The sequence below is a fragment of the Phoca vitulina genome, unplaced genomic scaffold (assembly GCF_004348235.1).
Source record: "Phoca vitulina isolate PV1807 unplaced genomic scaffold, GSC_HSeal_1.0 scaffold32, whole genome shotgun sequence".
Taxonomy (NCBI): domain Eukaryota; kingdom Metazoa; phylum Chordata; class Mammalia; order Carnivora; family Phocidae; genus Phoca; species Phoca vitulina.
In genome coordinates this window covers 12,389,084-12,406,771 of record NW_022589735.1, presented here as the reverse complement: position 1 = coordinate 12,406,771, position 17,688 = coordinate 12,389,084, and the positions used below count along the sequence as shown (strand labels likewise).

The 17,688-nt window shown below is 42.3% G+C and overlaps 1 protein-coding gene and 1 pseudogene across 1 annotated transcript in view; both read left to right on the top strand.

The window, feature by feature from the left end:
* LMNB1 (lamin B1) overlaps nt 1-16,822 on the top strand; it is a 52,186-nt gene extending 35,364 nt beyond the window's left edge. Inside the window, exons 6-11 of the mRNA XM_032425206.1 lie at nt 1,945-2,165; nt 3,030-3,255; nt 5,067-5,171; nt 8,298-8,417; nt 13,239-13,346; nt 16,090-16,822. Coding sequence (XP_032281097.1) covers nt 1,945-2,165; nt 3,030-3,255; nt 5,067-5,171; nt 8,298-8,417; nt 13,239-13,346; nt 16,090-16,131 — 822 coding nt within the window. The 3' untranslated portion in view covers nt 16,132-16,822. The remainder of the gene's footprint in view (nt 1-1,944; nt 2,166-3,029; nt 3,256-5,066; nt 5,172-8,297; nt 8,418-13,238; nt 13,347-16,089) is intronic.
* LOC116645333 lies at nt 811-895 on the top strand (annotated as a pseudogene).
* Nucleotides 16,823-17,688: the final 866 nt, after the last annotated feature.

Genomic DNA, 17,688 nt, shown 5'->3' with positions numbered 1-17,688 from the left:
ACCTTGGGAGTCTTGAGAACTGGCCACTTATCTGTGTATTGTCCCTCAGTCTGGGTTTGTCTGGTGCTTTTCCCATGAGACTGGGGTTATGGGTTTTAACTAAGTGCCCTTCTTGACACATTGTATCAGGGATCACATGACACCCACAGGACATCACTGGTGATACTCACCTTCATCACTGGTGAAGGTAGTGTTTGCCAGGTTTTTCCATTGTCACATCACCCTTTCTCTCTTTCCGTACTCTGTTCTTGGAAAGCAGGTCACTGTGTCCAGCTCACTCTTGAGGGTTGAGGACAGGAAGTAAGCTCCACATCCTGAAGGGAGTATCTACATTTATTAAGTGGAATTCTCTGAAAGACTTGTCTCTTCTTTCTTACTTAGTTATATTTTATTCGTCCATTTGTTTATATTAGTATGGACTCATGGATATTTATTTTATACTTTGGGTTATAATTCAATACTACCTTCCTTTATTGGCTTAGGTGGCTCTGTCAGAATGCCTATTATGTCCCCCCTTTTTTGAGCACTTCTTTATTTATAGTACTATAAGATGCTCCAGGCTCATCCTCTGTTTTCCCTGCTACAGCCCTGGAATCAGCCATTTCTCCACGGAGCCCTGGTTCTCTTTACTGGAGAGTGGTCCATAGCATTTAAGGTCTGGACGCCCAGTGCCTCGCCGGTGCTGGGGTGTCATTGCTTCTAGGCCCTCTTGTGGGTGGAGCTAGGTAATACATGTGGTGTGCCAAACCGTGTTTACACACACTCTGTAATTCTATCTGTGTCCACTTGTATTTATATTAAACTAAACCCATCGCTTCTCGGCCTTTTGGCTAAGATCAAGTGTAGTATATTAAACTAAACCCACGTTCATACAGGTGTTTCTGACTAACCCCATACCACAGGGTTCATTTTTGGCTTTCTTGCTTGCTTATCTATCACTTTTTGAGAGTGAAAAACCTGTTTTCTACCATCCTGTTTACTTATTTGTTCATCCCCAGTATAGATGTAAAGCACTTTCAAAATTTTAAAGCCATACCCCTGTGAGAAATACGTGTACTAACTAGAGTGTAGTGTATCCGCACAGTGCAGATTCTCCTTTTGATGTCTAGTCTTCCAGGTTTAATTTTTGCGTTGTACATGCCCTTTCTCTCCTGCTCTGATGCTGCTACTTGTGATTCTAAGGGCCTGAGCTATCCGTCAGTCTTTTTGAGTTGATTACTTTTCTGAGGCTACTGAGATGAATTCAGTCTTGGGAGAAACATGGAAGAATAATTACCTAGCGAGACACAGGGTTTCTCAGATGAACTTTCTGGCGCAGGTTGTGGATTTCTCATTTTTTAAATACCAAATACAAAGTTTCTAATTTACAGTGATATCTTACTGTAAACATAGAACAGTGTGTTGTATATAGTCTCTGCATGCTGACTGAGCATGAGCGCACAGCATTCTACAGGGGACGCTATGCCTGAGTTACTAGAACCCGTTCCTGTGCTTTCTGAAGAGTCCCAGCAGTTCTCCACAGCATACTTTCACCTGCCCTTAGGTTTCTTTAGTCAGCGTGTTTCATTTTTAGTTAATTTATACTTTTGAGTGAAATGGCTTGTAGGGGGCTAGACTTGACTGTTACTAAAACTATAGCTTTTAAAATTTTGTTTTATTTGGCCAAATACAGAAAAATTATATGTACATTTATGACACTTGCATTTGATAAATTTATCTCTTTCTAAAGTCTTTTTATAAGCCAAAGCTTTCCTGAAGTTGTATTTTGTATTGGAGAGATTTTGGTTTTTAATTTCTTAAAATCTAAGTCTCTTTTGCGTTCTAAAGTTAGAGATTCCTTCAGGTTCTGTTTGTTTTCCCGTCCAGGAAATGGTTTAAAAATAGCTGCTTTGTATTAGTGCTGGAATGTTCCTAGAAAGTAAATGTGTTCCCTTGACTCTGAAGTCTAGAGCATGTTTGGAGAGGATTCAGGAGCTGGAGGACTTGCTTGCTAAAGAAAGAGACAACTCTCGGCGCATGCTGTCTGACAAAGAGCGGGAGATGGCAGAAATAAGGGATCAGATGCAGCAACAGCTGAACGATTATGAACAACTTCTCGATGTAAAGTTAGCCCTGGACATGGAAATCAGTGCGTACAGGAAGCTCCTAGAGGGCGAAGAGGAGAGGTAAGCGCCTCAGGTGTCCCTCTACCTCACAGTCTGCTTCTTGCCCCCACCCTTTTTATTTCAAGAGTAATAACTAGGATTGGGCCTTTGCAAAAATTTTATTTTAACATTTAAGGCAATTTCAGGCAATTTCAGGCAAAATAAAGTATTTTCTCTGTTATTTTTTAACATCTAGGTGTAGAGGTAAATAGATATGGATCATATTTCTACCAAAACAACAAAAAATATTGTTTAAGGAATCTTATTAACATTATTTTAAATGCTGGACTGTTGTAAGATATGGAGTATTTTTCTTGAGCTTTTGATTATTTAATATTTTGTAAAATACTTGGTTTTCTGAAAGAGACGTTATAGTCACTTTTCAAATCTGGTTAGTGTATAAATCCTTTGACACCTGTTCTTAGAAAAAGTTTCTAAGGGAAAGTGTCTGATTTAGAATGAGAAGCCATTCAGTTTCATTGTTACATACATTGTGATTGTAGTTTTATGAAAAGAAAACACAGGTATGAAAAAATTAGGAAAAGTATACTAAACATAACAGTGGTTGTGGTAGGGTGGTGGTAGGTGGGTTGGTTCCTGCCCCCGTGTTTTCCACAATTCCTGCATAGTGATTATATTCTGTTCCTAGGGAAAACATTCAAATTATTACTTTTTTAAAGAATAGTGTGACGCACATGCTAGCACAAATAAGCTTATCTTAGTTAAGAAGTATATTGGCCTCGTCCAGCAGATCTTCAGTAATGTTTTGCTTTAGAAATGCACGTGCAGGAAAAGAAACGCATGTGCAGGATATTAATGTCCTTTTTTCTAAAGTAGGAAGGGCATAAGTGTCTTATAAATGGAATGTTTGTTTTTCCCATGTAGATTGAAACTCTCTCCAAGCCCTTCTTCTCGTGTGACAGTATCCCGAGCATCCTCAAGTCGGAGTGTGCGCACAACTAGAGGAAAGCGGAAGAGAGTCGATGTGGAAGAGTCAGAGGCGAGCAGTAGCGTTAGCATTTCCCACTCGGCCTCAGCCACCGGGAACGTCTGCATTGAAGAGATAGATGTTGATGGGAAATTTATCCGCCTGAAGAATACTTCCGAACAGGTGAGAAACAGACCCCCCTTTTCTCCAGGAAGGCTTTGCTGACTGGTAGATGATTTCGCAATTGCCTTAATGCCTCAGACTTTATTTGGATTCGTAGTCTTCACAAGAATGAAGTAAATTATATTCGTGAAGTAAAGTATACCTTAAAATAGGAGGCAGAGGAGATGGTACACTTAGTGGTTTAAAGGTTTTCTTCCTTAACGTTTCTTTACAGAGCCAGAGCTTTCTTCCACACTTGGTCATTCTTGCACAGTGACCTTCCTAAGGATGAGTTACTATTAGTGCCCGCCGTAGCCAGACTTGTGGGAAAGTTGGAGTTGTGAGTATAAATGGGAGGTACTCTTCCACAGCTGTTAACCTCGGCAAAGGAAGGGAATGCGAGCCCAGACTCAGATATGTGCAGGGAGTATTTTTCTCTCTGAATAAATGAGTGAATACTAATGATTTAATTTGTATGAAGAATAGTATGGAGCCCTATCTTGAAATTATTTGTTTAAAAGTAAACAAAATATTCATAGGGCATTCTGAGGTTTCGAGCTGGGGTCTTTGAGAGTTCAGTAGTGAAGGTCCTCCCTGGCTAGGCATCATGGAGCTGGAGGTCGTGGAGGGGGGTGTGAGATGATGCTGGAAGTCAGGTCTGGGGGTTTGTGGAGGTGCAGTGGGATGGATGTCACTTTCTGAAGCATGTGTTCAGGATTTGTCACATGTTGTTTGTGAAAAGCATTCCTTTTCTCCTCTGTCTTGTGTTTGGATGAGTAAATAATTTGGATGGGCAAAGGAAAGCTAGCAGTTCACGTACTAAAGAGAATAGGCTCCAAGCCCTCTTAGTCACGGACTTTAAAAGCCGAAGAACAGCAGTAGCCTCTGCTGCTCCATTGTTGTAGTTTGGCTGTTTTCAAAAGGCATAACAGCCCTGTGCTGAGTAATTCTAAAGCTGGCTTTCAGCCTGGTTTATTCTTGTCTTTGAGTTAGAGGTGGGTATAGATTAGTGCAGCTAGTTGCTTTAAGTACCCTGCACCTTTCCTCAGGTGCCCGGCAGCCCTTGGCAGCTTGGGGACCAGAAGTGATAGCCATCACTTGGGACTGGTCATTGCATCACTGACCCTTTTTCAGCCCCTTATGCTTTGAGGTAAGGGAGTTAAGTGTGGGCAGAAGTGGGATAGGTGCAGAAGAAAAGGGTTATATTTTCTTCCATCGGTTTTTAAGCTTATTTGCCTGTATTTTTTTTTTTTAAGATTTTATTTATTTATTTGAGAGAGAGCGAGAAAGAGAGACAGCACGAGCAGGGTGAGGGGCAGGGAGAGAAGCAGGCCCTCCACTGAGCAGGGAGCCCGAAGCGGGGCTCGATCCCGAGACTCCGTGCTGGGACTCCAGGATCATGACCTGACCTGAAGGCAGACGCTTAACCAACTGAGCCACCCAGGCGTCCCTTTTGTGTCTGTGTTTTTAAAGCTTAAAGTAATCAAATATTAGATGTTTATAATTGTGATTATGACTGCTAGATTGTATTGTAAATATCATAGACCCACCCAATCTAGCAGTGAATATGGACCATTTAGTTTGGTTCACATCCCTTTTCTTCCAGTTTTGTCTTTTTTAAAATTAAGTACCTTAATATTAACACTGCAGCATGTTGAAGATACTGTTTTGCTGAATGACAAAACCATGTTTTCTTTTTATGGTAGGAAAATAGGAATCCGGGAAAGACAGCCACAGAGCTGTCTTAGCTTAACCGCCTGTGTAAATTCATTTGATTAGCCATCAGTTTCTGTGTACTCGATGTGACCTTGTTTTACTCTGTTTATGAATAGGATCAGCCAATGGGAGGCTGGGAAATGATCAGAAAAATTGGAGACACATCAGTCAGCTACAAATATACCTCAAGATATGTGCTGAAGGCAGGCCAGACTGTTACAGTAAGTGAATTTAATCATCATTTAATTTAACTTCGCTGTCTTAACAAACAGTTAAAGTGATTCAAGAAAATTTTTGGCTTAAAGAGAAGCATTTTAGAAATGGGCATTAAAACATCTTTGACATGATTAGGGAATTACAAGTGCTATTAAAGATTTTAAAAATTCTGTCTTATTGAGAGCGGTAATGGACTATTAAAAGTGAAAGTATTGACCTTTGAATTCTTTTTATTTTGTCTACTCCAGTAGATATAAAACAGCTGTTTCTTGACTGATAATTGTAGCCCAGTCTGATTCAGGAGATACTGCTTGGCATAAAGAGCTGTTAGGAGGATAATCTATTAATGCTAAGGTATGCCTTAACACAACAGTCGTCAGCCTTGGGTGACCCTCAGCATCATCTGGGTAGTGTTTTGTTGTCCAGGTCCCACCTCACCCTTAGTCACCATCTCTGGTGTTGGATTAGGGACTTAACGTTTTGAATGAAAATTATTAAGTGATAGGTCCTGATGTAATGAATCACTTTTTAAAACATACTATTTTAGAGAGGGTAACATGGTTTTTACATAGTGTTTAAGTTTCTAGATTTAAAAAGAGATGGGCTTTGTGGCACTCTGACTCTATTTTGAGTTCTAAATGGTTCACTGTTGCTGTGTTCTGAAATGCCACGTCTTTAATAGTCACTAAATATCATAGCATACTTTTTAGAGAAGTAGCTGCATTGAGCAAATACAAAATTCCTTTACTTTTACTTATTAGTAAATAGATTTTGCAAACAATGTGTTGACTTTGATATAGATGTGAAAGAAGTCCACATTTTTATTCCTGAAGGATATAGAAGTGACGGTCTCTTTTTATCAGTTCCTTTTAAAAAATATTAAACACATATTTTAAAGTTTATGATTGATACACATCTTATTTAGTGTTTAAGATCAAAGGCTCAAACTGGTTAGGACTTCTCTTTTAAATAGTGTGTCATAGAGCTTGATACCACATTGTGAAAATATCAGATGCTAATTTTGTAATGGTAAAAAATGGGAACAAATGTCCTAACCACGCTGTTCTTTCTTCTCTTTAGTAATTATTACGGTGAGAGAAAATTGTTCAGTCCTATTATGTGTCTTATGGAAGCTGCATAATGTGGTGGAAAGAATCTGACATTTTAATTCAGAAGATTCAGATTTGAGTGTGCTCTCTCTCTCTCTCTAAAGTAATGTGAAACCATTATGCCAATCATCTGCTTTTTCCACTAGATATAGTTCCTCAGGGACCAAATAGATATATATACTATAGGTCTAGTGGAGAACTCAATTACCATGTGAAATGTAATCCTTTTTTTTTTTTTTTTTTTTTTTTTTAGTAGCTAACATTAAATGTGATAAGCTCTTTGGAACATGGTAGTGATAAGTAATCTTACTATAAAATTGTACCAGGCAATAGCAAAGATCAGTTTAAAACTCTAGAACACAAATAAGAGAAATATATGTATATATTTAAAATTTTCTTGCAGGGGCGCCTGGGTGGCTCAGTTGTTGGGCGTCTGCCTTCGGCTCGGGTCATGATCCCAGGGTCTTGGGATGGAGCCCCGCATCGCCTCCCACTCCGCCTGCTTGTGTTCCCTCTCTCACTGTCTCTCTCTGTCAAATAAATAAATCTTTAAAAAAAATAAATAAAATAAAATTTTCTTGTAGCTGCATTAAAGAGAAGTAAAAAGAAAGGTATGAAATTAACTTTAGTACTATATCTTATTTAATGCAATGTATCCAAAATACTATTCTTTCAACATGTGATCATTATAAAAAATTGTCAGGTATTTTACCTTTTTTTTTTCGGACTAAGTGTTCAGCCTTACGGCTGTGCTCACAGCACAGTCTCACTCTTGGCTAGCCGTATGTCAGATGCTCAGGGGCCACGTACGGCTGGCATATTGAATAGGATAACTCTGGAGCATAATAGTTTTAGATTAAATTACCCAGTAAGGTTACCGACATTTTATGATTATTATTAACACTAAACCAATTCTGTGATTCCCTATGAACCATGGTGAAAAAGTGTTGCTTGAAATTAGGAAAACACTAACATTCCACATGACCTAACAGCCTGGATCCAGTTGCTTTTTGTTTTATCCCAGTAAACGCTCCCTGTCCCTTTCTAGTTGTAATGCTATTTCTAGTCTTCCTGTTGCCATCATGTGGCCATTTATATTGTAAAATAATTTATGGGGTGTAAAACTTTTCTATTTTCATATGGTCTTTTAGAAACCTCAAGACTGGTGGTAGTACCCTATACATGAGGACACTGAGGTTGGTAGAGCTGGAGTGATTTGTCCAGGGTTCACACCTAGGTTTCCTGACTCACATTTTCTCCACTCCGCCAGTACTCTTTTGCTAATAAAATGCATTAAAAATATAGCAGAATTTCCTTGCTTATGAGAAGGGAAAAGTAATTATTTGTTGGCCTATTTCAGTAGTAGTCCTGTTTATCATTAATTAATGGGTTATTTGTTCATTCCCTGCATGCGTTCTGGAGTTCAGTCTCAGACACTCCTGGGGTATTGTGACACTGCCCCTCGTTGGAGACATACCAGTTTCTATAAGAATGTTCTAGATGGGCTGTCTGCTGCAGATTTTTTGAGAGGAATTAGTAGGATCGCCTCACTGACTGCTGTTGGCCGCTGGAAGATACCTTTGGAAGAACGGCCCATAAAAGCCCTAACAGGGTGCTGACAGGGAGAGCTAATCCTTGCTCAGTGAGCCAGCCCCGCTGTGCGGCTAATCCCCTGTTCTTCACAGCAATCCTGTTTCTGTCCCATTTCATGGATAATGAGAATAAGGCCACTTGCACACGTTCAGCTGACATGTCGAGGGGCTAGGAGGTGAATGTAGATAATGTCACCTCAGATCCCTAGGCATCAGCATTCCCATTTATCGGATGGGGAAGCTGAGGCCTCGGTAGGTTCTCCTGGACACACGGCTAGTTCGTACAGCAGGTCTGAAGCTGGGACACAGTTCTGAGACTTAGAATCAGGGGTTCAAGTCTCTTCGTTACGTTGCCATCACTAGGATATGGGAGGGCTGGGATATGGGAGGGCTGGGTTCTGGGTGAACTGATGTCCTTTCTTTTTTCTAGATCTGGGCTGCAAATGCTGGTGTCACAGCCAGTCCTCCCACCGACCTCATCTGGAAGAACCAGAACTCGTGGGGCACTGGTGAAGATGTGAAGGTTATATTGAAAAATTCTCAGGGAGAGGTAAGGCCGTTTTGTCAGGACCACTCCAGTGTCTGTTCCACTCGAAATTTCCTTGTGCAAGTGTGATTTCTTTTCAGAAGTCACATTGAAATGTGAAGTGACTGATGGCTTACACCAGACCAAGGCTGCTGAGTAAATCAAAGTGAAGCCGACTTCACGTTTTAGGAGTGAAATGGGAGGGTATCGTGGAGCCCTGAACGTGAGCACAGGCTTCGGTTTCTGCCTCCCCTGCCCGCTGGCTTTGTCATTTCTGGCAAGTTCCTTCACCTCTCTTAGTCTTCTCATTTTAAAATGGAGGATAATAATAAGACAAGTCACAGAGCTGTGATAATACTAATGTAATGAGTATAATATAAATGAGATACCCATTGGGAAACGCTTGGAATGTATCTATCTGGCCTCTGGTAACTGTGTTATTAGCTATTAGCTATGGTCCTAGCTCTCAGAATGTTTGTGAAACTCTTGAGTTTGAAGATTTTGGAGTGTACATCTGCTTGATGGTTTTGTTTTCAACCTATCAGTCCTAGATTCTTATCAAAGAACCTTCCCTACCCTCACCGTCACGTAAAGACAACCCGTGCCCTGTGCACACCAGCCCCCCCTCACCCCCCCCCCCCGAAATGGGGCTCTGTGAAGGGGGGAGTGGATGCAGGCCAACTTGCAGCTGCCCCTTCAGGTTTCCTTCTCTGCTGCCGTGGTGCCAACTGCAGACCTCTTACCCTGTCTGGTGTCTGGCCCATCGGCCTCTCTCACTAGAGTCCTAAGCACATCAAGGGCAAGGATCTATTCTGATTTTCCCTGGCACATAATAGGCATTCAGTAAGAATTTCCCTGGCTAAAAAAATGTTAAAAATTAAACACAGACCTTCCCTTAAGTTCAGAGAAATAAAGTAACTAACAGGATTTGCCGTGGGGGTCCGAGGTGTTTGTGTTCCCAGTCCTCTGCCTGGCGGCCTTCCCATCCGTCCCTCACTGGACGCATCTGCTGGTCCTTGGACTGCTCTTCATTCGGAGTCCTTGTCCACCGGTGAGGAGTTCCCTTGATCTCAGGCCGAGCCAGGAAGGGAAACGGCCTGTGATTCTTTCACCGTAGACCTCGGCACAGTTGTGTGAGACTAGGGGGCAGCTCTGGGGAATTCACCCCCGATACCTGGCCTGGCTCTCGGGTGGGGGCGTCGTTGACGCATGCCGTCAGTCACTCGCAGGCTTCAAGCTGTTGGGTCTTCCTCCGCTCTCTCTGCGGAAGCCCTTGCTTGTTTCTTGTGTTGGGCGCATTGGGGTCCTTCCCCATCGCTGCTGCCCCCTGCACCGACCGCAGCTCTGGTGCTGGACGCCCCCCGACGTCGGCATTGGTGGGATACGGGGCTCCGGGCACGGCCTGTGATGAGGGGCTGTGTAGACGCAGCAGGCTTTTGTGCGCCCTGGGATCAGTCCTCATCTCGCCCTTTGTTTCTCTGGGGAAACGTATGCAGGTTACGAGTGATCTTGTAGGAGGGGTTTGCAATGTAGCAGGTTGAAAAGCCCCCAAAACATCTTAGATGGAGTGGCCTGTGAACAAGCAGATACCACGAACGGGATGGAGCTTGAGGTGGTGGTACACTGACGTCTCCACAGAGCCGACTAAAGCTCAGGTTTCCCTTCATAATGTAAACCCTTGAATATTAGATTATTTGGTTGGTTGGTTTGTCCGTTGTTTTTAACCAACTTCTGTCTTCTGCTTGCTGGGCTCTATTAAGTGACTTCGGTCAGAAATGAGGAAAGTATCAGGAATACAGTTTTTATGTCTGTGGTTGTCAGACAAGTCACATTTGGTATTTAGTCCTTTAATTCTGAAACCATGTTCCTTAGTAGGTCCCAGGCCATATTTGCAAAAATCCAGAATCACCACCATAAAGACCATTGTTCTGTAAGATTGTAGATAATTGGCTTAAGTCAGTTTCATTTTTTACGTATATTTTCCTCTTGCTGAGGCATTGGGAATGTCAGAAAATGCACTTAAGCTGTCTATAATGGGAATATATGGGCTCACACAACCAAAAATCCAGAGATAGTGGACTTGATCCAGTGGCTCACCCAGTGTCCCCAAGGTTCTTCTGTGTGTCTGTTTTCTGAGTGTCTTCCTTGGTCGATGCAGGATGGGTGCTGGATGCTCCTGGAGGTGCATCGTTCGAGGTTGGCTTTTTGTGGGCAAGAGCCTGGTTCCCTGTGAGTTTCCCATCCTGGACTTTACTTGTAGGTACCAGCTTGGGTCACAGGCTCACCTCTAAACCAGTCCCTGGGAGGGTTTAGAGGACAGAGTTAGCTTGAGCTGCCTTCTCCCCTCCAACAGCTGGATCCTACTCTGCTCCTGTGACTCATGTGTCCCATCTCCATGGGAGAGAGGGGGACCCAGCTAAAACTGGGGGCTTTGACAAATGAGGATGGGGATAGTGGACGACTAAAAACAGCAAATGTTGACTTGCTAAAATAGAATGTTTTTCTTTTTTTCTTTTTTTTTTTAAGATTTTATTTATTTATTTGCCAGAAAGAGAGAGAGGGCGAGTGTGAGCACAAGCAGGGGGAGTGGCAGGCAGAGGAAGAAGCAGATTGATGTCCTGCTGAGCAGAGAGCCTGACGCGGGGCTCGATCCCAGGACCCTCAGGTCATGACCCGAGCCAAAGGCAGACGCCTAACCGACTGAACCACCCAGGCGCCCCTAGAATATTTTTCTGTGCGGGAAATAAGAAAGCAGTCTCTCTGTACCTTCTGAAATATAGTCATAAATGAAACTTTTGTATATGTGAATGACTACTTAGGTGTACAGAGATATCATAGTTTAATGGTCGGCTCCTCCACCCACAAAAAGCTCTGATCTGTAGGTAACAATTTGCTGATTTCTGTGGCGTAGGTATCCCGCACTCCCCCCGTGGGGACTTCAGGCTGTCAGCATGTCGTGACTGAGCAGAGTTGGAAGAGGTGAACTCATCAGCTGGTGCTGGCTGGCCTCGGTGTTCTCCTGAATCCTGTCCCTTTATGTGCGCAAGGCCTTAACAGGGACCCACAGATAATACATTTTGTAGACAGATCATTTATGTGGGTCTTTTAGGGCACTTGATAGGGCTGGATATCTTGCTGAGAGGAATTTTTTTGATAAAGACATTTATCTACTAGCGCCTTGACTAATAACAATTTCCTGGGCCTCAAACTCCCAACAGTTTTTGGATCTAAATTGGTTTTATGATTTTTCTATCAATTTCTAGACATTATTTAGCGTACTTGTTTTTCTGTACAGGCTTTCTGCATTAGATTAATTGGTTTTTAAGTGTCATCAAATGAAAAGTGCTTAACAACATGCTTACATTAAAAGTAGTTAAATGGAATTAATTTATGATTAACTTTGTTGGGCAAATTGCTTTTTCTGAGTTTTGCATTTGAGGACAATGTTCTTAAGTCACATGCTTTAAGAACCCGCATTTCCAGATGAGGTGTATACACTTGTCACCAGCTGCCCGAGCTGGAATGTAAGATTCTCTAGCAGGTTTTCTTTGACTTTTCTTGCCTCATTTTAGGATGAATTATGGAAAGCTGGGTACTCTGAGATCTTTATGAGAATTCCTTTTTCTGTTTTGTGTGCCGCCATCCCCCAATCGATCTCTTACTTCAAAGCATTATAATTGAACTAAGGATTCACATGCTTTTTTGTCAGTGTGGGTTTGGTCACAGCAGGCTGGTATTTGTGAAATGGCTGTTTGTGTGTGTAACCACTGACTGAGCTCCCAGAGTTGAAGTTTCTGGCTAATGGAAACTCTCAGAATGGTCCATCTTCTTTGGCCATGCAACAGTAATCAAAATTCCCCAGAAAATACTAGTGTACATCTTGCTTCCTTTGTAAAATATATCCTTGGACATATTTTAAAATGGAGCTCTCATTTGTACGACACGGTGTTTTTGGTTTTCTTTCTATGCCATTTTAAACTGGCTGGTTGTGTGTTAGATTCCAGATAAGCTTTTACTGATGCAATTTTAGCATCTTTGTTGGTGGAGTTCTCTTTCTTGAGTGACCCTAGGATTTGGTACAGAATAAGGTGAGCAGCTCTGTGGCAATCTGCAGGACGCACTCATTTACTTGCTGCCAGGTCATCAGGTCAGCCTTCTGCTCACACAGAGACTGTTCTGCTGCATTGTGTAAGTCCAGGAGCATCACCTGCATGTGAGCCTTTCAGCAGGGGATGGAACTGGTTACGTTCTCTCGTGCCTCCAGTGAGTGATGGGACTGTTTGCTGCGTGGAATACACGGGAGCTGCTTCACTAGCGTGTTGGTAGTAGGGAGTGCTCATCTGTCTTGATTCCATTTCCCAAGAGGAACCAGTCGCTGAGGGTGGACTGTTGTCACCATGGTCCCCAAGATCACAGCACTTGGCCTTCACCTTCATTTTATTCAGCATTTATTTAGTGCCTTCTTTCTGCTAGGAGCCAGGATCTTGAAGCTGAATTCATGCTGAGTGTTATAAAGAATCCGGTGTGCTATATGGTTCAGAGAGTTCTCAGGAGCAGAATGGGATCAAAAGCTGGGGAAACGTCACAGCAGGTGTTTCACGCAGGACACCAGTAGTTCCCCTGCCGGGAATATTGAAAATCTAAGAGCTGCTACCAGTTATGCAAAATTTCCTGCTCAGTAGCTACAGCTATCGATGAACCACTTTTTTCTTTTTAAAAAAATAATCCCTAATGTAGGAAAGGTGCGGTTTCTAAAAGCTAAGCAAAGAAAAGTTCCCTCTCCCCGACTGCCTTTGTGATTTTTAAGTGTGGTTTTAACTTGAGATCGAGCCACTCTTGTTTTAGGAGGTTGCTCAGAGAAGTACAGTCTTTAAAACCACCATCCCCGAAGAGGAGGAGGATGAGGAAGACGCGCCTGAAGTGCTGGCAGAGGAAGAACTTTTCCACCAGCAGGTATTACTCTAATATTTTTTTTTTCTTTTTTTTTTTTTTTAAAGATTTTATTTATTTATCTGACAGAGAGACAGCAAGAGAGGGAACACAAGCAGGAGTGGGAGAGGGAGAAGCAGGCTTCCCGCCGAGCAGGGAGCCCGATGCGGGGCTCGATCCCATGACCCTGGGATCATGACCTGAGCCGAAGGCAGACGCTTAACGACTGAGCCACCCAGGCGCCCTTACTCTAATATTTTTAAGTTTTATTGACAGAATTACATAAAAACCAAAATCAGTAGTGAGTTTGGTTTTTTCCCCCTGTTACTTGATGAACCACGTAAGTGATTGGCCAGGTGGGTTTAGTTCGTTTTTCCTGAGGGGATATTCAAGATAGCGCAGTAGAATACTGGAAGAAAACGTTAGCACTTCTTTTAAAACATTTGTTTTCTTATGTCACATTTTAGTTTTGTTTTATAATGTACCTAGGACTTGTACATCTCTTATAAATAAGTATATATGGGCTGGAATGCATGCTTAAAATTATTGAAGAGTTCTGTGATAGAGAAGTTTAGATCACTAAATTAGAGTATCTGCATATAAACTTTAAAAACCAGAGTAATGTTCAACTGCAGTGGGAAACAAAATTCTTGCTATATTAGGTTCCTAATCATCTAATTACAAGATAGATTTTAGCTGATGCTTGGGCTTTTGAGAGCCCTTGAAATAAACTCCAAATTTGATTTTAATTAATTAAATTGGAATTATTAATAAGTAATAAGCCTTCAGTTTATGTTCTCAAGCTGTTTGAGTCAGATGGTTAATCAGAATTCCTACCCTTATCCTTCTAAGACTTTGTCTGTGTGTCTGCAGATTTATAAATCTCTTCGTTTTGCTTCATTGGCCCCAGTCCTACTCCCAAAAACATTCTCGTATGTGGTTAGCCGCCAGGGTTGAGAACCACCTGAAGTGGGTTGTATGAGGTAGAATGAATTTTTGGATACTTCCTCATACATTTTGGAGGACTATTTAAGAACAGATACTTTAGGCTTAGCTTGAACAAGAAAACAAGGACAAGATCCATTTCCTGCCCTTACTGGGAAGCATCATAATGCCCGAAAGTGAAGTAACAGTGTAAGAGATACCTCAGGGTACAAGTGGCTCAGAGTAGGGGCTGGAGTGGGCAGATGCTGGAGAGCTAAGGCCGCCAGGAGAGCTGACAGGATCTCTGGGAAGTATGCTTGCCCAGTGTTTGGAAGGACTGGCAGTTGCTTGGGTAGCGGGAGACAGCCCGTGGTGTTCTGCGGGTGTTCGACTTACCTGTTGGCTGCCTTAACACACACCCCGAGCCTTAGTGCCTTTGAACAAGTAGTTCTCACTTGCCGTGAGCGGTGGTCTGACTGGGCTCAGCTGGGCACTTAGCTCTTTTGCTCCACGTGATGGAGAGTGAAGTTAATGATGCGCTTGCCCCCAGCTGCGATCGTGGCTGGGGCTGGAAGGTTCTCCTTGTTTCTCTCCATGTTGCTTTATCTTTCGGTAGTTTAGCCCAAGCTTAATTACAACATGGCGGCTGGCTTCCAGGAGGGTGAAAGAGAGCACCAGATCTCTTAAAGGTTAGGCCCATGTTCTCTTAGCCAAAGTGAGTCTCGAGGCCATCTCCGGTCCTAGTGAGGGTAGACAGTCGTCAGCTCTTGACGGGAGGAGAGGCAGAGAATCTGTGGTGATCTTCCATTCACCGCAGGGGATGTGTCGGGACTTACGCACCAAGCATAGGTGTCCAGTTGTATTGGAGGGTGCGTGTCAGGCATCCCGGAAATGGGGAGCTCGGGGTTAAGTGTGCAGTCGGGACGCCTGGGCAGAGAGCTCCTGCACACTGGAGCCGAGGAGGCGCCGACGCCGAATCCGCAGTTGACTCTAGCAGGGAGCCTGCAGAGACACGGAGGGACTGTGTGAATGGAGGTTCATAAGGACGTAGTGACAGAACTTGAGCGGGGCGAGAAGGAAACGAAGTCAGATGTGTGAGGCTTTTAGCTTTTGTGATCAGAGTAGGTAATGATTTCAAGGTTTGAAAGAGGGAGGACAAAAGGGTAGATATTTTGACTTTGCATTAGAGAATGGGTCCAGTGGCCTTTCGAATTGATTAGAAGGTTTTTTTTGTGACCTTCAACAAGCCAGTTTCAGTCCAGTCCGGTGGTAGGTAGGTCACAAGTCAGACCGTGAGGCTTTAAGGAATTAGTGGTAAAAGAGAAGAACGGAGGGAGCCATTTTGACTTCACATTTGAGGACGAAGCCAGAACATGTGCTTTGGGCTGCGTAAGCGGAGGACGCAGCCAGCTGGAGTCCCTGATGTGGTTCAGAATGGAACCCGCTGACCTCCTGTTTCCCAAGTTATAAAAGGAGGTTATTTATTGAACAGCCTCTTTCAACTTCAGCTGCATATTATAATTACTTAGGGAGCTTTAAAATTACATATAAATAGATACCACTTCCCCATTTAAATGAGAAATTCTCATTTAGTTGATCTAGGGACCTAGATCAGATTTTTTTTTTTAAGCTCCTCCGGATCTGAATATGCAGCTGGGGTTCAGTGTCACTGTTCTGGAATTTGTTGGAAGCAGTCTGTAAGAGAAGGTTACAAAGGGTAAGTGGGAATGATAAGGGTTCATTTGAAGTCAGGTAATACAGATTTGTCCTGTCTCTGCCTTAGTTGAAAGTACTGTCATCTACTTTCATAGCACCGATTTTTCTTTCTACTTTTCCTCATCAGGGAACCACAAGAGCATCCAATAGAAGCTGTGCAATTATGTAAACTTCTCAAGTCAACGGTCTTCCTCAAAATAAAGAAGTATGGTAATCCTTACCAACATGCAGTGCAGAGCCTTCTCAGAAGCACAGAATATTTTTGTATTTCCTTTATGTGAATTTTTAAGCTGCGAATCTGATGGCCTTAATTTCCTTTTTTGACACTGAAAGTTTTGTAAAAGAAACCATATCCATATACTTTGTTGCAAGATGTGAATTATTGACACTGAACTAACTGTGTACTGTTTGGAAAGGGTTCCTCAAATTTTTTGACATTTTTTTGTATGTGTGTGTTTTTTTAAGTTCTTACGAGAAGGGGACGGGAGGGTAAATAAACCACTGTGTGTCTGGGCATAATCTGAAGATTGCTCCATCTAGATTAGCAATCTGCTCTTGATTACTCTCTGCTATATATAATGGTGCTGTGAGGGGGGTCATTTTTCAATATATCATACTTTTGTACTGAATTTTTTTGTAATAAACAATCAAGCCTACAAAAATTTTTTTTAATAGAAAAGAGAAATTTTGTAAGAAGGCAATATTAACCTAATCATCATGTAAGCACTCTTGGATGAAGGATTCCACAAAACTTTGTTTTATGGTTACTTCTTCTCTTAGATTCTGAATTCATGCGGGGATGGGGGGGTGGGAGGGAAGGGTTTCTCTTAAAACGCATTAGCTGTGTTTTTAAAGATAGTGTAACTTGCTTTAATTTCCTATGTTACATTAACAAATAAACGCTTTTTTAATATTAATCTGCTGTCTTTTTTAACTTTAAAAGCCCGATTTTGGGGGGAGAAAAATACTGTTTTTGCTTTTCATAAAAATAATTTGGCTTCTTGTTTAAGCTAGTTGTTTCTTTAAGCTTTGGTAACGAGGGAGATAAATAGAGAAATACACTGTTCTGGTGTCTTCCCCCCCACCCTTTTCAGTACTGTTGTCATTAATAATGGTAGTAACAATAATAAAAGCAGTGATAATAGCTAATGTTTTGGAGCCAGGCATTGTGCTCAGTGCTTTATATTTTTGAGCTTATTAACAATAAGACCTTTCAAAATCTCTTTAAATAGGAAAGCCAAATGGGAACAGGGACAGTGGCAGAGGACACTGAGGAAGACATTCCTCTTAAAGGAAGAAGATGGAGATAATACCTAGAATCTAGTTTTACTGTCTTGTAAAGTAGAGAAGAGATCCTGAGTAACAGGTACCTTCTAGAGGTTGAAGGTTTGAGGGCTCTGACCTAGGTAGGTGTGTGCTGTGGGGTGGTGTGGTTATGTATGGCAGTAATTAGGGTGTCATTTGTTAGGGGTTTAGGGCATTTTTGTCTTGTGATTGCTTTAGCCCAAGTGTGTTCATCTTGTAGAAAGTGGGAATGTCTGGACCATCCCTAGAACGGACAGATGATCAATTTCGGAAGCCAACCCAGAGTCAGTGTTTGGTTTTCCCTTAAAATATTCCTGCAGGAAGCGGCGTAAAGACTGCCAGCTTTCTCCTGAAAATAACCCCCAAAGTCTCAGAATTCCTGTGCTCTGCAGATTTACTGCAGACTCTGGTGCCATCCCAG